Below are 16174 nucleotides of genomic sequence, written 5' to 3' on the forward strand. Positions count from 1 at the left end.
GAACGCTGTGATTTGTGATTTAAACTTTTTTTGGCCTGGGTGTTTCCATTGTTTTGATTGGGCCTTTGTTTCTGGGTCATAAAGGAATACCCAGGTCTCATCTCCTGTAATGACGACATTTTCCAAAAACGTCTCAGGGTTAGCTTCAAAGTTGGTCAAAAGTTCATTACACACTTCCACCCTCTGGGCCTTATGATCCCTGGTTAAATGCTTTGGAACCCATTTAGCACACACTTTACGATATCCCAAATCATTGATTAGTGTTTCTACAGTGCCATGGCTACATTCAAGTTCATCACTGATACCTCTGATGGTCTGATGTCACACGATGGTTTTTCTGAATCATGGCATTGACTTTGTGTCTGTTCTCTGCTGTCACTGCAGTTGATGGTCTGCCACCACAAGGTTTGTTGCACATGGACGATTCTCCTGATTGAAAAAACTTCATCCACCTTCTGACATTGCTATAGTCAATTATACGCTCACCATACACTTTTTTTCAGTCTACTGTGGATTTCTGTAGCACTGCAGCCTTTTTTTTTCCCAGAAATTCAATGATGGCTCTTTGTTTCATCTTGGATTCCATGGTATTTCTTGGACTACCTAAACAAAAATACAAATGTAGCTAGCAGACATATTAAACTACAAACTGACAAAGTTTCAAATAAATGTTGCATATTATTTCAGAGTTATGAGCATTTAGGCATTACTTTTTGGACAACCCTCGTATTTTGGTCGCGGACGATGGTCTGGCTCCTAAATTTTAAGATGGCTCCTAGATTTAAAAAAAAAATTCTCGAGCCCTGCTGTAACTCCTTCATTTTTCAAGTAGTCAGTACCAGCAGGTACATCCTAGCATATTTTCTCTCTAGACAACTGGTGATACAGCATAGCAGTGCTACCCGTTTCCATTAATGCTGATCGTTTTAATTCTCTTATCTATGAATGATACATTGGAGGGTGAAGTATAAAATTGTAGGCCATAAATGGGGAATACTAAAAATTAATAAATAGTTGTGTTCTCTTTAAAAGTATTGTTACCGTACTAATCATTCTTACAGGTACAGTACTGGATACAGATAGCCAGTTATAAGCACCGGTTTATACCCTGTTCATCTAAGTGCCTTATACGGGACTGCACAAATTAGCTATATACCCTTTGTTGAAAACCCAACGTATTGTGTCCAATAAAACTTTTATAACTAACATATAGGGCACGATTCTATGCAACGCGATGTAAATAGCGCCGGGAGATAGCTCCCGGAGCTATTCAATTCATCACGATGTTAGGCTGGGGAAGGCTCGTTCTCGCGCTTTAAACAGGGTGTTTAGGCGCGATAACGGGCATTCCCCAACCTGACTTCCCGGTGCGAGGCTGTTTTCCAGGCGCGAAGGGCAGAAAACAGCCTTGCGCCGGGACTTTTGTCGGATTTCTTCTCTCATCCCCGGAGGGGATGCACGACTGCACGATTACGACATTGTAATTGTGCAGTCGTTTGACAGTTTGTGCTGTTCTTACACTGAACGAGCAGTCGTTCAATGTAGGTACATCAATCATCCCCTACCATGCTCAACCTGGCGTTATCATCAGGTTGTACAGCATGTTCAGGCGATTGATGTCGGAAACGACCAGTGGGAGCACGCATCGCTGGTCGTTTCCGACGTAAGGGTGCACGATTACTGAGCGATTGCATGATTACGATGACGTAATCGTGCAATCGCTCAGTATTATCGCTAAGTGGATGTGTGCCTTAACAGTAAAGTAACCAAAAGAATGGACATGGTTTGAATATTTTATTAAACAATACAGAGCAGGAGGCTACCCCAAACCCTCCAAAAAGGTGTTGTATCTACCTGGAGTGCCCACGTGCAGACATGAGCATGCTGAAAGCCAATGGGAGATATCCATTTAAATGTGAATTCAAAAACTTTTCGCTGTTGAAAACTTTTCGCACCAATCACCTGAAAATGTCACTTATCACAGCAATGCTCATTCCATTTTATCGGGCTTTCCTATTGCAAAACCGGCTATTACCAATTTGCACAATAAATCTTGCATGGATGACAGGCAATCGGTAAAGGTAAAAATGGGGATATCAGCCGGTACCCCCCAAAAAGGTAAAATAATATAGGGTAATAGGGAATCGTAATGAAATACCGTCGGCCATGATTCCCGGCAGCGGCAGCCCGACACTGGAACAGATCCCGACAGCATTGGAAATCCCGGTCATCCCTAGGTAAGTATTAACTAACCTAACCTACCCCCCTTCCCTCCCTTAAGGGTGCCTAACCCTAACCTCCCACCCAAGTGCCTAAACCTCACCCCCCCTTCCCCGCTGCCTAAACCATAAGTCCCCCGGGGGGGTGCCTAACCCTAACCGCCCCCCGGTGGTGCCTAACCCTAACCTCCCGGGGGGGTGCCTAACCCTAAGTCGTCGTCCCCCCGGGAGCCCTAAACCTAACCCTCCATCCCAACCCCCCCCCCCCCCCGCCATGGCTGTCCACTTGCGGCGCCCGGCGTTGGTGAAATGAGCGGCGTCTACATCTAGACAGCGGGCATTTCACCCTCGCCGGCATATGACAGTCGGGGAGCCGGCTGTCGGTAGAATGTCAGCCGGCTTCCCGATTGCATCCCGGTAACAGTATAGAAGTTAAAATATCAGTGGTTTATTTAATAATAAAATATTATTGGCCATAATTAAAAGGTTTGGGGTTCTTAAAATATGTCAAATTGCTGTTATAATTGGTTTTGTAAAACAGTGAAAAATTGACAGAAGGCAAATTTTGTTTGGCCAAAATAAATGCTGTAGTTATGGGTGTAAGTATATTTTTTTTATTTTAGTGCACTTTTAAAAAAATTGTAAAAATGCACCTGTCACTGGCTCCTGCAATGTTTAAACCATCTGTCCCATCCATACCTGTCCCACTGCTTTTAAACTCTTTTTTTCTTCACTTTTTACTTTTTCTTCCCAAAAATGACATGTAATTATTGGCCAAATGAAGCTAATAAAAAACTTATTTTGGGCTAATTAGTCATTAAGGAGGGTATCCCAGTGGTTCTGCACCAAGTCCCGACATTATGCATTTATGCCTGGAAAAGATATACTATTTATGATGAATATTGATAGGGGCAGGTGCAGGCTGTTTGCAACTGCTTAGTGCTTTCTTTGTTGCATGGACTAGATTATGTTTTTGTTAGTGTGTTTAAGCTCTTTTTTTTTTTTTTTTCCAAGCATGCAAAATTGGAGATGTTTGTGCTGTATTAGATATGTTTTTGTGGTTTAATTGATGCCTAATAGCGAATACATTTGTTGCACATTAAACAAATAAAATCGCAAGTGGGACATAGTGTGTGAAGTGTGCTTGGTGGAAACAATATGCTATGGTTGCCGACTGGCGTGCATCTCAAGCTCTGTATATGAGTGTAAATATTATATTTTTGCGCGTAAATTAACCATTTTCCAGCCAAATCTGCATCAGTTGCTATGTCTGGAGGAGTTAATGCAATTAAATTTTAGTAGTCCTTTCCCATGAGTGTTAAGTTTTTGTTTTTTTGTAATTCAACCTATACATTTCCTTTTAATAATGAGGTTGCCTGCTTTAGTAATATGTCCAAAACTGGATTGCATTTTCTTATTACAGTAATAGGCCCAAAACTGTACCGCATTTTCTTATTACAGTAATAGGCCCAAAACTGTATCTCATTTTCTTATTACAGTAATAGGCCCAAAACTGGAGCACATTTTCTTATTACAGTAATATGGCCCAAAACTGTACCGCATTTTCTTATTACAGTAATAGGCCCAAAACTGTACCGCATTTTCTTATTACAGTAATAGGCCCAAAACTGTACCTCATTTTCTTATTACAGTAATAGGCCCAAAACTGTACCTCATTTTCTTATTACAGTAATAGGCCCAAAACTGGAGCACATTTTCTTATTACAGTAATATGGCCCAAAACTGTACCTCATTTTCTTATTACAGTAATAGGCCCAAAACTGGAGCACATTTTCTTATTACAGTAATATGGCCCAAAACTGTACCGCATTTTCTTATTACAGTAATAGGCCCAAAACTGTACCGCATTTTCTTATTACAGTAATAGGCCCAAAACTGTACCGCATTTTCTTATTACAGTAATATGGCCCAAAACTGGAGCACATTTTCTTATTACAGTAATAGGCCCAAAACTGTACCGCATTTTCTTATTACAGTAATATGGCCCAAAACTGTACCTCATTTTCTTATTACAGTAATAGGCCCAAAACTGTACCTCATTTTCTTATTACAGTAATATGGCCCAAAACTGTACCTCATTTTCTTATTACAGTAATATGGCCCAAAACTGTACCTCATTTTCTTATTACAGTAATAGGCCCAAAACTGTACGCATTTTCTTATTACAGTAATATGGCCCAAAACTGGAGCACATTTTCTTATTACAGTAATATGGCCCAAAACTGTACCGCATTTTCTTATTACAGTAATATGGCCCAAAACTGTACCGCATTTTCTTATTACAGTAATATGGCCCAAAACTGTACGCATTTTCTTATTACAGTAATATGGCCCAAAACTGGAGCACATTTTCTTATTACAGTAATATGGCCCAAAACTGTACCGCATTTTCTTATTACAGTAATATGGCCCAAAACTGTACGCATTTTCTTATTACAGTAATATGGCCCAAAACTGGAGCACATTTTCTTATTACAGTAATATGGCCCAAAACTGGAGCACATTTTCTTATTACAGTAATAGGCCCAAAACTGTACCGCATTTTCTTATTACAGTAATATGGCCCAAAACTGTACCTCATTTTCTTATTACAGTAATATGGCCCAAAACTGGAGCACATTTTCTTATTACAGTAATATGGCCCAAAACTGTACCGCATTTTCTTATTACAGTAATAGGCCGAAAACTGTATCTCATTTTCTTATTACAGTAATATGGCCCAAAACTGTACCGCATTTTCTTATTACAGTAATAGGCCCAAAACTGTACCGCATTTTCTTATTACAGTAATAGGCCCAAAACTGTACCTCATTTTCTTATTACAGTAATATGGCCCAAAACTGGAGCACATTTTCTTATTACAGTAATATGGCCCAAAACTGTACCGCATTTTCTTATTACAGTAATATGGCCCAAAACTGGAGCACATTTTCTTATTACAGTAATATGGCCCAAAACTGTACCGCATTTTCTTATTACAGTAATATGGCCCAAAACTGTACCTCATTTTCTTATTACAGTAATATGGCCCAAAACTGTACCGCATTTTCTTATTACAGTAATATGGCCCAAAACTGTACCTCATTTTCTTATTACAGTAATATGGCCCAAAACTGTACCGCATTTTCTTATTACAGTAATATGGCCCAAAACTGGAGCACATTTTCTTATTACAGTAATATGGCCCAAAACTGTACCATATTTTTTAGGTCTGGTCTAAGTAGTGGCTTCAACAATGGTAATTCTGTCTTTGCTTCATGTGCATTTATCCCCCCTTTTTTATGAATTATATGAAAAATGTATAGCCAATGCCTTAGCTTACTAGCAACTAGTATTGCTGTCTTTTTTTTTTTTTCCTCAAGTCCGACTTCCCTAACTATATTCCATTAAAAGCATAATTAGATTAGTTCTTACTATGTTCTAGGTGCATGCCCTATATTTATCAACATTTGATTTCAGTAGACCTATTACTCTCATGTACTAGACTGTTATGTTCTATTAACTGCATATAACTCTTACAGAATCTAAATGTATTACATCAGTTGGCAGGATACAGTGACCTGGAAAGCTTCAGTAATGATTTATGATTTGTTGTCTAGTTTAACTCATGTGAGACCCTTTTACATTATTTCTGACATCCTTAAGAAGAAGGTCCCAACTAATAGTGTGAGGGCGGAGAATAGAGAATATATTCCCAAACAAATTAAAATGTTTTAAACCTCTGTATGTGTCCTGAACAAGTGTGTGCAGGGGAAAAAATTCTAACCTTATAATTATAATCTTTCATTTTGAAACAATTTTTTATTTTTTTTTATCCCCAGCTGTGTGCAGCCTCCTAGTTTGCTATTAAGAGTGACGGCAAAAATGTAAATTGTGGACAGATCACACATACAGCAAATAGTTGTATAGGACTAGTGTAATATCTTAGAAGACCATTGGTTCTGCATAATTTATGGAGAAGTAACTACACCTTGTGCTCTTTCCAACAGGCGTATTGCAAGGTCGCGTAGTAGAAGTCCTTACAAGCCACGCCGATCTCGGTCTCGAAGCAGACACAGAGTCTCAAGGTCGAGAAGTAGACAGTCCAGCATCTCCCCTAGCACACTGACCCTGAAGAGTAGCCTAGCTGCAGAGTTAAACAAGAACAAAAAAGCTAGGGAAGCAGAGGCTGCCAGAGCCCTAGCAAAAGCTTCCTGCACCTCCACTCCCACTAAGGGACATTCGGAGCCTGCCAGCAACACCCAACAAGCAAACCATGCCAAGGAGCAGAAGAAAACAAAAATGGACAGTGAACCTTCCCCTTCAGCAAAAAGTGATAAAGCCATGGTCAAAACATTGAATCAGACGCCAGCTGTGGACAATAACTTACATGCAGACAAAACCGCCAAGTCAAGTGGAAGGGTTAATAAGACAGAGACTGTTAAACGGGATGTACCGCCTAAGAAAGAGAAGATCAAAGCACACAAGGCTGGATCAGCTGGCATTGAGAAAGCTAAAAGTTTGGGGTTGTCACCAACTACACTTTCTTCGCTACCTCTTCCCAGTTCCCTTTCTATTGATGCAAACAGGTAAATCATGAGTTATTGGATTACACCGCTTTCTATACATGTTGTTTTATAGGGGAAATGTATGAAGTGGAGAGAGATAAAGTACCAGCCAGTCAGCGTCTGTCAATTTTCAAACACAGCCTGTAAAGTGACAGAAGTTGATTGGTACTTTGGGCAAATGTATTATAGCGACACGTATCTTTACCAAGTCGAAGCAGGAAGCGCTACTGTTAAGATGTATGAACATCTCATCTGCCGGAGTGGTGGAGTGAAAACTCTCCCATCCTGCGATCCCTGCCTGAGTACACACCTCATTAGCCTAGTGCTGATGCGCTGTATCTCACCTCTCGGCCGGCGCCACTGGGCAGCCCCTGGAGCCAGCAGCCGACGCAGCAGGAACAGTGCTGCCCCTGCCATGGTGGTAGGGCAACAACCGCTGCAGCGGTCAGTGTCACTGACGTTCATACATTGCCCTGCACATCGGGGCTGCTCTCTTGTAGAAGTAGTATCAGCGCATATAACGTGCGCTGGTAGGACTCCTCCCCATATAGAAGGTTCATACATCTACCCCACTATCTCTTTCCAAGCTTTGAGACATCTCCCCCATAGTTTTCTACTGTTTAAGCTTCTAGTTCCCCCTTTAACTAAACTGTTGTGAACAGAAACTTCTCAGGTCTTTGTCCTTAACTGATTTGCCAACTAAAAATAAATCTATGATCAGTATTATTATTATCATTTATTTATATGGCGCCACAAGTGTTCTGCAGCACCTTACAAAGTACATAAACAAATAGGTTGACCAGTGACTTACAGTACAATACAATACAATACATTACAATACAGGATGGGGATAATAGACATTGCTACATTGGCGACCATAACACCCAGATAAGCAACAAAGCAAAACAACCAAGTGTTAGGTGCCCTAGTGGGGAGTAAGAATTAGATGAAAGTAGAGTAAGGAGAAGCACAAGAGGGTAGAGGGCCCTGCTCGTAAGAGCTTACATTCTAAAGTATGTTATGCTACTGTTATGGCAAAGAGCACAATACAGCCTATTTGTATTGTACCTGCCTTCTCGCATGAAACTCAGCTAGCGAGCCTTCAGCCTCCCTTTAATCTCTTTTCAATGGTCTGCGATGTCTCCCGTTGTGAGCAGAGCTTTCCTCCTATGGGAGGTGTTCCTTCGCACACCTAGTAGTGTTTCCAGTACAATTTTATAAGCCTTTATATAAAATGGTGGTGTGGTACAATCTGTATGGTATGCGAAGTGCAACATAACGTGCGTGTTACTGTACATTATATCACTGTTATAGATCAGATTTTGTACCGTGGCCATATAGAATTTTTTTGTTAATTTTAGCTCAACAAACAGAGCAATGTTGGGGCTATTTTGCAAAGAATAATCAAATTGCCCATCCTGTTTTCTCAGTGGGTCTCGTTTCATTTGGTATCAAAACAATAACTATTTAATACTTTAATAACCTGAGGCTAGATAGGTGAATACAGCTAGAAATGACCAAGTGACATGTTGCTATTGTGAAAGGCTTGTGCACACAGCAATTCTAAGCAATTAAAAATGAGAGAAATATTTAATGTAATATTTTGTTTGAGCAATATTGACAACATTACACATCCTTTTAAAAGCATGGTAGCACCAAAATGTAAAATCTCTGTAGTTATTATATGTAAAGTTCTAATTTAATTGGACAGTTGAATAAAAGCTTTACAGTTAACATAGAACAACAAATAGTAAAAGTGATATTTTATTTTTCAATCTTGTGGATCCCAAAGTTGTGAGCTCAATAGTTCAGAAAATGGACCTATACCAGCCAACGCCTCCCTGCTGTATCATGTGCTTGCATTCAATATCGTCCCAAGACATATGGCAACCTGTTTCAGGAGAAGCTGATTGATGCTTTGCCTTCATTTGTCCACTAGACTTTGATAAGTACACTAGCCGAGACTGATTTTTCAAACACCGCTTATAAAGTGACAGTTAGGAGCTGATTGGTTGGAGCACCTTTTAAGATTAGTAACGAGTAATAACAAGAATATCACTTGTTATTAAATGGGGCTCTTAATTAGATTCAAAGTCAAATTCTAAGTGTTCTAGGCAAGTGACAGTAAATTCATGGTGGGGAAGGCAAACTACGAACTTTATGGTTGAATGAGAGCTTTTACTTAAAAAAAAATATATAATAATAATAATGTGTAGTAAATTTGTTTAGGGATAGTTTGGACAGGCATTTTCAGAAGATTCTGACCACATTTTCTATGCATGTGATGCAAGAAAATCTCAGTGAAGGCTCTGCTGGCATGTTCTGTGCACACATAACCTGTGCATCAGAACAACTACTGCAAAACGGTGTGAGTTTTATGCTGATGTTAGAGTAAGAGCCGCCAGTTACCTTTTAGATGATCCAGTTAATTTCTACATTATGAATGTCTTTTCTCCTAGTTTCCGCGGCTGTATCCCAGGAAAGTCCGTCAAGAAGGAAATGGAGAGAAAACTCTGGCACTTCCTATCTGATTTACCCCTCCCGCCTGTCCACATTGGAAGTGGGGATTTGTCGTGTAGCCCAGAAGGGAAGAAATCTCTGTTGAAGAACAAAAGGAGGCCTAAGTATGATTAACCTCTTTAGAAAGTAAACTTCAGTTTGTCTATATGATAAGGCAATTGTTGGTGATGTCTCCCTGAACATATATGTCTTGCTAATGGGAAAGCCACCTAAACTCTGTATGGTCATAACTGAGAGTGAATGGTTGTCTATATCTTCAGCATATTGTCAGACTGGGCAAGTTGTGTTTCAAATATGTATAAATTAAAGCTATTTTAAAAAAAAAAAAAAACATGAAACCATCAAATTTGTTAAAGGCCAAATACGGTACCTATTGGTGTCTTTCATTTTTTACACTAGTAAAACACAGCGCTCTTACTAGCGTGTTTACTACTGTTATAAAGGTCACTAAGAATCCCAGATGCATTTACCTGCGGTATAAGAAAAACGACCAAGATCTGTGCAGGGAACTAGAAATGCAACACTAATAAATCTGCCACTTGGGTGTGGTGGCACTAGAAACAATGAATTCCAGTGTCGGGGCCAGTTTACGTGGTCAGTTTAGAAATGCTAGTTTAAAAACCCAAAAAATCACTGGGTACAATCATTTATTGAGATTACCGTCTTACACATAATATTTATACATTACTGAGGCCCCTGTGTATATAAAGACTATTGAGTTTTTTTTTTTCCTCTTCAACAACCATTTATCTAGACCACCAACAACGTTTGCAAATTTTTCTGGAGAATGTGTCCTCTGACTGGTATGTTTAAATTCCGGACTGTTATGGTCAAATAGCTTTGAGCGGGGGGTTCAGGACATCTTCACCTATGTTGGTTTAATTTTGTGAGTTGCTTGCCCCACTGGAACTAGCTTGATGAAATATTGGTTTGCAGCATCCAGCTGAAAGCCTTACAAGGGATGTGTCTGCATCCATGGGCTCCTTCTAATGGCTTATTAACACAGTGCCCAGAGTCAACACATGGCCAAATTGTGTCAGCACTTAGCAACAAGAGTAGTGGCGCATGAGTGTGCAAGATCTTTAACGTTTGACATTCAGAACAGAATTATTGCCCATTCATCTTCAATATATAGCTCCTCAAAATGCTAATTCAAGACAACTGTACATGTTGCTCAGGCTTAAGCGTTACACCGTATGATCCTTTTTGCCTAGTGTGATCTCTGGATTTGTTACCCTGAGAGGACCCAGTATACACCATAGCACTTTCACAATGAATTACAATAGTTTCATAACTGCAGTTTGGAGAGTTTAAATTACTATCAATTTCTGTTTCTTTTATACCTCACAATCTAATACATTTCGTTATTCTTGATTTTATGTTTTTCTACTTATGGAACCTTAACTTTGTTTGACTATATCAATTGTACAGTGTTGGGCTAATCCATAGTTTACTTCAACAGCATTTTGATTCATGTAAAAGTATTTAATACTAATCTTAGGATTCTGTAAATTTATTAGGAAAGGCGTTGGTTGTGACTGGTCAAATGGCATAGTCCACTAGCTGGGGATTTACAGCATTAATTTTATTATTATTATTATTATTATTATTATTGTTGTTGTTGTTTATACAGTGCCCCCTTTTTATGCAGTGCTGGCAGAGACTATGGGGTCAATCCTATTAGGTGCGAGTTGCTATTTTCACTTTGAATTCGCAATTGGCTTAATTAGTCAAATCTTTACATGTCATTTTTGGGGGTAATTTATTTTTTTTTCCTCAAATTACCCCAACATCTACTTTTTTGTTAGTTTAGGCACCCCAAATTTAATTACAATAATTTTTAAGTTGAAAAATAATTTTTTCAAGGTGCCCTCAAATTACCCCAAAATCACCCTTTTTCCTACTTTTTTTTTTTGCATTTTCGTTTAATTCGTTTGAGATTAAAAGAAAAAAAAGTGTTTATCATTTTCTTGCATTGAAAACAAAGCAACAAATCAGCCGTTTGATACCATTTAAAAACCTACAGTACCTTCCTAATGCCCACAAACAGCCGTCTATACAGTCCTGCGAACAAAATTAACAATTTTGGGGGGTCCAGGATGATCTCCCCACATTTTCATGCATTTCTCGCAAATCTCATTTGGCAGTCAGTTCGCACCCCTCTGCTGCGAGTAGTGCAAATAGGCATTTTTAATTGGATTGGAGAATTCTCTGGAGAGCGCTTCGCTGCGACGTGTGCGAGTTTCAAGAAACAAATTTGCTACTCGCCATTCGCACCTAATTGGATTGAGCCCTATGGGCCATATTCAATTAGCGGTGAGAAGTCCGTGGCCGGACTTCTCGCCATCATCGGAGGTTTTTTCAAAGTGAAAAAGTACTGGGTGGATGCCCGCGTATTCAGTTTCAAAGAGGCGAAAACGAGACCCAGCAGAAAGGTAAGTAGCGAAAAGTCCTGTCACTTTTGGGGAAATCAGCCTGTCACCCCCCAAAAGATGCACTAACATGGGGGTTCACTATGGATACCCCCGAAAAGCCCTGCTAAAGGCATTTGGGGTTTTTAAACGGTCTCTACAGGTGCTTTTATGCATCTTTAACAATGTGGTGAAGAATGGCATTTAGCAACATTTAAAAAATAACTAGTCCCATCTAATTTGGGGTACATGAAAATGGGTGCGGGCATATTTTGAAGTCCCTAAAGTGAACTTTTAAATTCGTTAAAAATACACCTGCTGCAACCAACCGCTACCAAAAAAATACCTGCCGCGTACTTGGGGTCCCCCCCTGAGTCTATTTCGCTAGTTTATAAGTTTGTCCCCTCATTTTTTTTTTTTTCGCCCCCCCAAAACTAAAGTCCTGTGGAACTTTTTTTTTAATTTTTTGACACAATACCTTTGGGGGACATTCCAAGGGGTGCAGGATCCTTCTTTTTTTTTTTTTTTTGTAACCCAAAACCCCAATTCTACACTTTTTATTTCGCCACCTATTCCATGGTGAAAAGTTATCCCTGGTTTTTGACAGACTTTTCGCACCTGCGAAAAGTCTTAAACGTCTAAAATGACGTAATCGGCAATAAAGTATCACTTTCTAATTGAATATGTCCCTATTTGTCTTTTACATCAGTCCTTGTCCCACTAGAGCAGGGATGGGGGACCTTTTTCCTACCAAGGGCCATTTTGATATATATAACATTATTTGCGGGCCTGGTGCAGGCCACACCCCTTCCATGTGACGTCACACAGGGGCGGGCCACACTCACCGGTGATGACAGCAATGCCCATATCCTGAGGATGCTCCGGGGAGCTGTAAGGGCAGCGGTGTGACCGTCTGATGCATCCTAAGGACGCTCCAGGTGGCACTGCTGCATAGATTCTGGCTGCAGGGTGCCATTTTAGGCACCCTGCTAGCCAGATGAAGCTAGCATAAAAAGCTCTAAGGGCCAGACCAAATCATTCAGTTGGCCTTATATGGCCCCTGGGCCTGAGGTTCCCCATTACAGTCTAAACTCTCTAATACACACATGTTCATTTTGTCAGACTTCAAATAACCTACCATTATGTATTTTGGACAGGGAGATTTATATATATGCGCGCGTCATTTGAACTCAATTCATGGTGTGTATATTGTATGTTTGTTATATTTTACTAACTTCAAGCTGACACATGAATTGGGGGGAATGTAATATCCGATATGCCGAAGACAACAACAATCATATTTTCTCCAACCTCTTTTTTTTTTTTTTTCTTTATGCACCATTTCACCAGAGATGCTGCTTAGACTTTGCCAAACTACAATGTGGCATAATGCCTATTCCTGCATTTTCTTACTGCTGGCAGAACACACTTTGCAATAAAGACACTGGCTCACTTTCAGTAAGGCCATGATGCCATATTTTCATGATGCCAAATCTAACATCTAGAAAGAAAAGCAGCAGCAAGTGAACTACATTAGAACAGCTGTATACTACATACTTTCTGTTAACAGCTAATGTGTACCCGATGTTTAAAAAACAGACAGTATTTCATCTACTAATCTAATTCTTAAGAAAGATAATAAACACAGTACTCTGATGCTTAAGAAAGTTGATAAGGAAGGGCAGTCCCTATATTAAGTACTAATTTTTCTTTACACCATAAGGTTTAGGAAGCTATAAGTACCTCTGTTTCTATCTCTTTCTTTAAGGATCTGTGGTCCACGCTGTGGGGAAATCCATGAGAATGAAATTGATTGGGGCAAGCGTTGTGTGGACAAATTTGATATTATTGGAATTATCGGGGAGGGCACCTATGGACAAGTGTACAAAGCCAGAGATAAAGACACTGGTAAGAAAATGTGAATTATTTTGGATGTCCTGTACTAAGACCACGATTCAGTTCAAAGTGATGATGAATAGCCCTGGGAGGGAGCTCCCGGAGCTATTCAATTCAGCGAGATGTTTGGTCTGACTAAAGGATTTCTTCTCGCACCCTCCTTGGGATGGGAGTAGAAATCCGACAAAAGTGCTGGCCACGCGCCTGTTTGCCAGCTTAGCGCGGCCAGCTATTTAGTTGGAGAATGGTGGTTCTCAGGACTAAACACCATATTTAAGACCATATAATCGACTGTCATTTGCTCCATACATTACCAGGTTTTCATTCCAACCAGCCAGATTGGACAGATATCTGACAGATATTTGTATAATGTATGCCCAGCATTAGTGGTGCCTAACCCTAACCACCCAGGGGGTGTCTAACCCTAACCTCCCCCCTTTGTGGTCTAACAGTAATTTACCACCGGGGGTCTTTAAACCTAACCCCCCTTCCCCGGCTAGCCGCCATTGTTCGGGATTCCAGTGGTCGAGATGCAGATGCCAGTATTCTGATCCCCTTCAGGATAGTGGCGTTGGCATTTTAAAATAACGAGCAGGATCGCACAGGACTCGCCGATACTTGAAGTCCGCAGCCTATTGCCTATACCCCAAAGTGTATAGATTACAACTCCTGCTGTAGTTGTTTTAAAAGTTTTTGTAGCATTTGAGAGCTCCCCAGAAGTAGCATGCTGGCTGTCACTTGCTGTATAGATAAGAAGCAGCCACTTCTTTGTATTTGAGGTATAATACACCATATTTCTGCAGTTAAAATTTTATATATATATAAAGCATTGTTGAACAGTTTGAAATCATTTGTGTTTAGTTATATGGTATTCTCCAGGGTTGCCCTCATTTAACCTTGATTTATGCCCTTTGCATTGAGCTCGTTGCAACCAAGATTAGACTGAACATGAAGGGGATCTAAATTTGTGTATATTAATATAAAATATTGTTGTTTGCGGAAGACGTTACTCTCACCTTATCTTTTTTTGCTATGCTTGAGAGCTATGGCCTCTTGGTAGGTTACTAACCGGAACACTTGCCCTTCATTTCTCTTCTCCTACAGAGAAGCGCCTTAAATCTAAATTTTAACTTTCTATGGCACCTATTAGCGATACGGTATCTTGAACTCAGACTTATGCCCAACTCTTTTATGCCAACTATTCCCCAGAGCTCTCGCGCAAGATTTATAGAATTGGGGTTCTCTCCAGATTTCTTGGTGCGGGAGAATCAATGTTCTGAAAACGAATATGCTGCCTTGTCTATTTAATCACTATGTGGCTCTTTTACTTCTGGGATACCCACCCTCCTCCCCTCTAATTCTGCTTAGCCAAATCCATCTACAGTGGTGGTCTTGGCCTCCCGATTTTTGAGAACTACTTCCAGGCCACATTCTCTCTTGGTGTGGGCTGCAAGAAATAGGTGGAATATATGTTTCTTGCCCCTTGGGTAACCACCTGCGTCATATGCAGCCATGGGCTGCTAGGGGACTGGATAAGGTCGTGCACATTATGGGTAGTTTCAGACCAGTTTGTTTTGCTGCTATGTAGGATAGATATGACCTCCCTTCCCACCTCAAGGTTAATTATGTGCAAATCAGTTTTATTTAGGCACAAATTAAATGGTTTAAACCTCAGACCCCAACCTTCATTGTAAAAACATGGGAACAGGACATGGGAGTTGAGCTAGATGTGGAAGGATGGTCTCTAAAACAAAACAAACTGTGCCTCATTTTTTTCCTTGTTTGACATGTATACTTACCACATATGACTATGGGAGCACCACCAACTCACTGAATGACTGACCCTTGACATAGGAGCCTATATCATCTTGATATTGTTGGTTATATAATTTAATTATAAAGCAATCTTAGCTACAGCATCTAATGCGTAATCGCCTCACTACTTTCATGGTCTCTAATCCATCAGGGCATAGCCAAGTCATCTATGAATATTGTGGTGAAGAAAAATGGTTATAAGGTATATACCAGATGGTACATGATCCTTACTAAATTGCAATTGTGGACACTGGTTCCCTTCTACACACACGGTGGGAATGTCCCCAGGTTCCATTCTGGGAAATTATCCTTGATCTGATCACTCAGATCACCAGTCTCATCACCAAAGCCCACGTCCCCCCAGCCCCCCGGTGCTGCTTCTGTCCCTTAAGCTGGGTATATACTAGACAATGTCGTCCTATCCCGCTGATTGGAGCGACATATCCTGTACATCGTCTAGTGTGTACCCATGAAAAACGAGCTCCCGCAGGTCGCTAGCGACATCGTCTGTCAGCCCTACTGCAGGGCTGACGGGGGATGTCGCTAACGATGCCATGCTACAGAATGCAGCATGACCCGTAGCTCCCCCCTGTCGGACCCGGCATTGGCAAGTGTGTAAGCACTTGCCAAATCAGGGTCCCGTCACCGGTAATGTCATGATGGGTACACATTGTGTAGTGTTTACCCAGCTTTACAGTCTGAACAGCCGACAAGTGCTCTGATAAACTCATTCAACACATTTGCC

The 16174-nt window shown here is 40.4% G+C and overlaps 1 protein-coding gene across 1 annotated transcript in view; it reads left to right on the forward strand.

Annotated features, from left to right (window-relative positions):
• CDK13 (cyclin dependent kinase 13) overlaps positions 1-16174 on the forward strand; it is a 61927-nt gene that overhangs the window by 27946 nt on the left and 17807 nt on the right. Inside the window, exons 3-5 of the mRNA XM_088476044.1 lie at positions 6230-6808; positions 9247-9411; positions 13487-13626. Coding sequence (XP_088332170.1) covers positions 6230-6808; positions 9247-9411; positions 13487-13626 — 884 coding nt within the window. The remainder of the gene's footprint in view (positions 1-6229; positions 6809-9246; positions 9412-13486; positions 13627-16174) is intronic.

The sequence above is a fragment of the Taudactylus pleione genome, unplaced genomic scaffold (assembly GCF_031769625.1).
Source record: "Taudactylus pleione unplaced genomic scaffold, aTauple2 ptg000181l, whole genome shotgun sequence".
NCBI classification, from domain to species: Eukaryota; Metazoa; Chordata; class Amphibia; order Anura; family Myobatrachidae; genus Taudactylus; species Taudactylus pleione.